Source organism: Phytophthora infestans, genomic scaffold (genome assembly GCF_000142945.1).
Source record: "Phytophthora infestans T30-4 supercont1.154 genomic scaffold, whole genome shotgun sequence".
Lineage (NCBI taxonomy): Eukaryota > Oomycota > Peronosporomycetes > Peronosporales > Peronosporaceae > Phytophthora > Phytophthora infestans.
In genome coordinates, this window is record NW_003303605.1 from 85,632 (window position 1) to 91,801 (window position 6,170).

Genomic DNA, 6,170 nt, shown 5'->3' on the forward strand with positions numbered 1-6,170 from the left:
AGAAATTTTCCTCGTCCAACTCGAGAAATTCACGTTGTGGGGCGTGCTTGGTGGGCTTGAGATAGAAGCTGAAGTCATCCTGCTAATCGTTTGGCAGACGACGAATGAATTCGGTTGCTACTTGAGCCTTGAATAGCCTAAAGCCACGGTCAATCTGAAAGGAGAAGTCGATGGGCTCGGTCTTGTTTCGGCACGAAGTGAGAGGATCGCCGTTATTGATGGTAAGGCGGCAGGTGAGAATTGCTGGTAGTGGCAGCGACATTGTAAAACTAAAAGTGAGCCTTTAAGCCAAAGAATGCCAGGGCGTGGGAGAATACTCACGGTAGAGCTCGACAAAATTTAGGAGATCATGTCAAAACGGGATGGAATTTTGCCAAATGTCATAAGATGTGGACACAATCTGTTTCGGTTTTGTTAATCTATCTTAAAATTTGTATTAAAACCATGATCTGTATATTTGCAATAAAGTAGGGATTTAGCCAATCGAAAACGTTTATGCCCAGGGAATTATCCCATCTGCCATCCGCCGAACGCCGATTGGACAGAACCTCCAGGTGGTGCAATTATTCCCGAAAATCCTATCCCGACTGATACATATGAGACTCATCCCGAAGGGATGTGGCGTGTCGACCCAAACACTTGGTTATGTCTTCGATCCGACGTAGGACTTGCACACGACACTTACCTCAAGCATCGAGCTCCCTACAGACATGAGAATTGAACCCACGCCACCTGTTAGCTGACGGGCTAATCAGGCGCATGCAAACCAGTTGCCCAGAATGCATACTAATATTTTAATAAAATTATGTCAAATCTGGTCAAATATGTCTTTGATTGGCATCGTCTTTTTTTTTCGTCAAAGGGTTAGGCTAAATTTTAGTCGGAAGCACCCGATCAGATAGGAGATCTTCCGTAAGCAGTGTTGGTATTTTACATGCCTTTTTACTTTATTTACGTGGAAACCCTTGTAAAAATGTAAAAAAATGATTAAAAACGTATAATTATATACGATATCTCAGTTCGACTGTCGTGTGGCGGCAACGACTATGGCGGCGTCCGAGCAGCCTCCAGACTTGGAACCTGCTGGCGAAGACGCTCCATGTGGGGACATCTCACTTATCATTCCGTGTTGACTCTGTAGCGAGGCTGGTGGTGCTAACCGATACGATTCAGTCGCTGCCGCTGCGCAGCGGCTTCTTTAAGGCCCCCGATCTCTCGGACGCCCACCAAGCCGAGCTCTTGTCCTGGGGCCGCTCGCTCGTGCCCGACCTGGTGCGTCAGCCCGACGTTGAGTGATCAATGATCCACGAACGCAAGGGCGTGCAGTTGTGCGAAGACCGCCAGAAGGGCGGCCTCACGTACTCCATCCGCGCTGTAGCTACCGTACGCGCCTCTCTAGACGACGTGATGGACATTTTCCTGGCTGAGAACACGGTGGACTACCGTTCTCTCATGCAGCTGCAGCTTCGCGAGTTCTTTGCGGACGCGGCGGTGCTTTTCCACAAGGAGCAGAATGAGTCGGAGTCGCTCAGTATTAAGTGGACGGCTGCGAGGACCAAGAAGAGTGTGGCTAGTTTGGGTGGACAGGTAGGCGTCGACTTGTGTCTCCTGGAGTATGCGGGTGTCATCTCGTCCAAATTGGTGGACGGACCCAAGCAGTACAACGGGCTTAATGACTCATCGTCCTCCAATACCAGCAAGAACTCGCCCGTAGGCGTGTGTCTGTACGAATCCATCGATCAGGCCGAGTGTCCGTCGCTCTACGACTCGCACAAACTCGAGCGCGCGTCGGTGTCCAATTGCGGCTTCCTGTTCCGTCCTCACGTGGACGAAGGCGTCGTAGAAAACACTTTTGTCTGCAGTATCCGCCAGCCACCTGGGGCTAGGACTAAACGTCGTTAGAACCGTGCATTGCTAGCGCCGTGGGCTTAATCTGTCGGCGGGATTGAAGAGGCTATTAGTCGTCGACGGATCTCCAAGGAGCTCACGAGACGTCGTGTGCCCACGTGGGTGAAGGACAAGGACCGCGCGTGCTGTCATTTGTGCCTCAAGACCTTCACTAACACACGACGTAAACATCATTGCCGCGCGTGTGTGGAGATTATCTGTCGGGCGTGTTCGGTGTACAAAAGTGTGGATTTGCAGTCGGTGGGGCTCACTACACTGCGTGTCTGCAAAGCCTGTATGGATGGCACGTCGTCTGCAGTTGATCGAGACGAGGCGAACCTCAAGGCTGCTGCTGCGGTGACTGCAGCAGCAAATGGAGCTACTGCTGACAAAATTAACTTGCCTGAAGGTGTGGATAATAGTGTACTCAGAGATGCAGTGGAAGAGTACGCGCTAGCTGTTCCAGGTGCTCAAGTGTCGAGTGCTCCAGATCTTGTGGGCATTGCCTGGTTGCAGCAGCTGGCAGCTAGAGATGACGAGAGCAAGACGATGGTCACTGCACTAATGGATCGACTACGTCTGGATTCCCAGCAGAAGGATGTAGGAGGGAACATCGAGGAGCAAGTGGACATCTACGATACATTGTGCAACTTGGCAGCTCAGACATTGGCGTGCAAATACGCTGTTGTGAGTCTGGTGGATGAGAACCGTCAGTGGTTCAAGAGTGCTGTGAACGTGAAGGAGTCAGAAGTGCCTCGGGACTTCAACTTCTGCGAATACTCTGTGCGAGACCAACGACATCTTGTGGTTATGGACACATTGCGAGACCCACGCTTCATAACGGCTACCAAACACATTGACAATGGCTGTATTGAGGATACACCACCACGATAACTAACAACTTACACACGATCTACAACTTTGATTTTCTGCATTCAGTTGTCAACTACGAGCGACGCTAGGCTTGTCTTTCGGGACCGAATTCCGGACAGCCTCTTCTCTTGGGGAAAGTTTGTGTCATTGTTCTGGGGGTAAGGCTGTCGGCTTGGCGCTGGAATTGGATCTGCATGTGATCCGATCCTTGTCGTTGTAAATGGCATGGCGGTATCTTCGTTTTCATTCCTGGCATTTTCATCCACACCGGTTCTTTTAGTACTGGGGTCAGCATTTACGATGCTACTAGAAGAAGTGGAGATTCTTGGTGTATTCAAAATACTTTCCCACATTTCAACTGTGGCTTCATCTCCGTACTCTCCAATCTCCTCCCAGTCGAAATGCTCAAGATACTCGTCTAGCTGCCTATTGTTAAGAGCAATTCACCAGCCAAATTTTCGATGGTGCTATCATGAGAAAGAGCCGTTTGTTGTCGAATGTCACCATTTGCGAGTGCATTAGCGGGCGGAGCCGTCGAAGTAGTTCGAGTTAGCGCAGAGGTATGACGCAGTGGGGTTGTGACGGGCCACTGACTAACGCTGCCACCAGAATTAACTTCAACTTCGCGTATACCAGGAAATAAAACGCGTACCAATGGTGGGGATTGATTTTGGACTGGATGATGTGGATGAAAAGATTCATTACCATCTTGGCGTTCACGAGCAGGCGCTCGCGTGGCAGCGGGTGTTGAGGGAGCAGTTCAATTTACGGCAGGTGTCGGCGGAGCGGCTCGATTCCATGCTGGTGCCGGGTTTTAGCCGGTGTCGCCTGAGCAGAGTTTAGCGGCGTGGCAATGCGCTGTCGTTCTCGAGGGTCAACTGTTCGAAGCAGTTTCTTAACGTTTGTGGGCTTTGCTTTCTCGCAGCGGTTTTTTTCACGAACGTATTGGCGCATTATCTGGTGCTTCATTGTTTTTTCAACTGCCAATCGATTTCGCTTCGGGGTCTGGATCAGCGCCAGCTCACTGAATAAACGCTCACATGTTGCCGTGTTAACGGCAATGGACAATATTGTGAGAGCAAGCAGAGGAAGTTTGCAGTTCTTTTTCGTACTTTTTTCGTACTCCCAAAACGTTGACACAGCATCATTGGTGAAGTCAGTAGAACGTGAAGAGGTATAAGTTCCCTGAATCCAAGCGAGCATTTCACCGCGTAGCCCACTGTCATCGTCATTTACAAAGCGACGAAAGTAATATTGGGCAATTTGACACACATCGTCCTTTTCAGTAATCACAGTTGGTGGTAGACTTCGTGCTTCTACGACATACTCAGGATGAAGAAAGAACCCTAATATAAAGAGGGGTTGCTCACAGGCATTCCAACGAGCTTCCACTAAATCTGTGAGAGAGTCACCCAACTCTGTCGACGCAAACATACGATAGATATCCATAAAAGAGATAACCACATCGGCTACGCTATTTTCGTCCCTTTGGAGACGAAATGAAGCAGTACACAATGGTCTTACAATTTTCTCTGCAGTCTCCAACTTTGTCCAGAACTCAGCATCCCCTACAACTCGAATTTTGTCCGTGAGATCCGGGCTGCTCCGATATGTGAAGGTCATATCTTCTAAGGCACCGCGTACACGAAGTAGCGAAGCAAAGCAAGCCTGCATAGAGTTCCACCTAGTTTCGCACAGCGTGAAAACAGGAAAACTATCGCCATAGCGCTTGCTCATTAATTTAGCAGCCCGAACCAGCCACTTAGCAGTAGAAGTGTTCAGAAAACTCGCAACCCCTGCGGCTTGTTCGGAAACCGTTTTGAACGCCGATTTTAAAACAGCTTTCACCAGGTTGTTGATATCGTGTGCGAAGCAAGGTATAAAGGCAATATTTGGGAACCGAAGTGCCACTATACGGCGTGCACGGCTACATTGGCCGGCACTGTCAGTCACAACTGCACCTACTTTCCACTCTGATGCCAAAAGCTCGAAAATCACGCCTTCCATCTGCTCGGCAATTGCAAGACCGTCATGCCGGTCACCAGTAGCTTTGACATCGTAAGTCAAAATCCGTCCAAAAAATGCAATAACACATCCCAGTACATGCAGCTTTGCAATAGTTTCCCACACATCCGACAAAACGTTTACCCTCCCGCCACTTCGGTTCTGAATTGCCCGAACACTGTCACGTTGCTCCATCGAGTGCAACTCAGCGTTTTCATTTAATACTCGACCGCTCAATACATGACGATGTGTCATTGCCCCAATCCCTCCACAACGAGCATTCAAAAAGACCAACAAGCGTCTAAACGACATTAACTCCACAAACGAGTCAGGAAGCAAGGCTTCAGCTTGAAATTTCAGCAACAAACGCCAGAATATCATTTTCTCAGCTGCACTAAATTCCGGAGGTGACGTGCATTGTTTCTTGGCACCGTCGTGCTGACCCACGTTAGAATCACCCTCGCTCAGAAACGATCTTTTTACGTCAACAATGTAAAAATGCTGTGTAAAAATGTTTTTAATGTTGTATCAAATCCTTTTTACGTAAAATGTAAAAATGTGAAAACAAAAATGCCAACACTGCCGTAAGGGCCATCCTCCTACGTAGGACCATAAAACTGAGGGCGTTTTGGCAGAAAGGCACAATAAACAGACTGAGAAGAAACAAGAGAGTGTACGGGCGGTAATTATACTCCACCAAGTATTTTCGCGAAATTTTAACCAATAATACCCCTTCAAGCAAACCGCTGGAACTAATAGAAAGCCCACATCAAGACGAAGCGAATGGCGGTTTGTTCACTCGATTTCAATGAAAACTCATTATGTTGTCGGCAGAAATGTCAACTTCAACTTCAACACGTACGGCGGTAAGTATACTGCCACTAGTTTTTCTTGCGTTTATCGAAACCCTAAATGTCCTAGCAGCTATCTAGTACTTTGTCTTCGCCCCATGAAGCTCTAGCACCTCTACGCACCTCTTAGATATTGAACCAAGCAGCTTTAGCATGAACTCAGACGTGATTTCTTCCCAGCACGTCTTGATAGTCGCAATCAGAGTGTCCCTAGTCTCAAATTGGCGTCCATTTGCATACACGGCGCGTGCAAGCACGCCCCACATGTTCTCTATAGGATTCAGGTCTGGAGACTTCGCTGGCCACTCCATAACAGTCACGCTCTCTTCCTCAAGAAAGCCTTTCGTGGCCCGGGATGAATGTATCGAGGCATTGTCCTGTTGGAAAATGCACTCTCGACCGTAGACACGATCCAAAAACGGCAGCAAATACTCCGACAACGTGTAGATATAGCGTTCGCTGTCTTGCGAGCCTTCTAAAATCACCAACTCGCTCTTCCCCTCGGCACAGAATGCACCCCACACCATCACACTTCCTCCTCCATTCTGACGGCGC

General features: G+C 48.7%; 1 protein-coding gene across 1 annotated transcript; it reads left to right on the forward strand.

Annotated features, from left to right (window-relative positions):
* Positions 1-1,299: 1,299 nt before the first annotated feature.
* Positions 1,300-2,578, forward strand: PITG_20437 (uncharacterized protein; the record flags this gene model as incomplete). Its single annotated transcript, XM_002895578.1, has 4 exons — positions 1,300-1,623; positions 1,702-1,854; positions 1,954-2,396; positions 2,506-2,578. The coding sequence occupies 4 exons, from the start codon at positions 1,300-1,302 to the stop codon at positions 2,576-2,578; spliced, it is 993 nt and encodes a 330-aa protein (XP_002895624.1).
* Between the last annotated feature and the right edge of the window lie 3,592 nt (positions 2,579-6,170).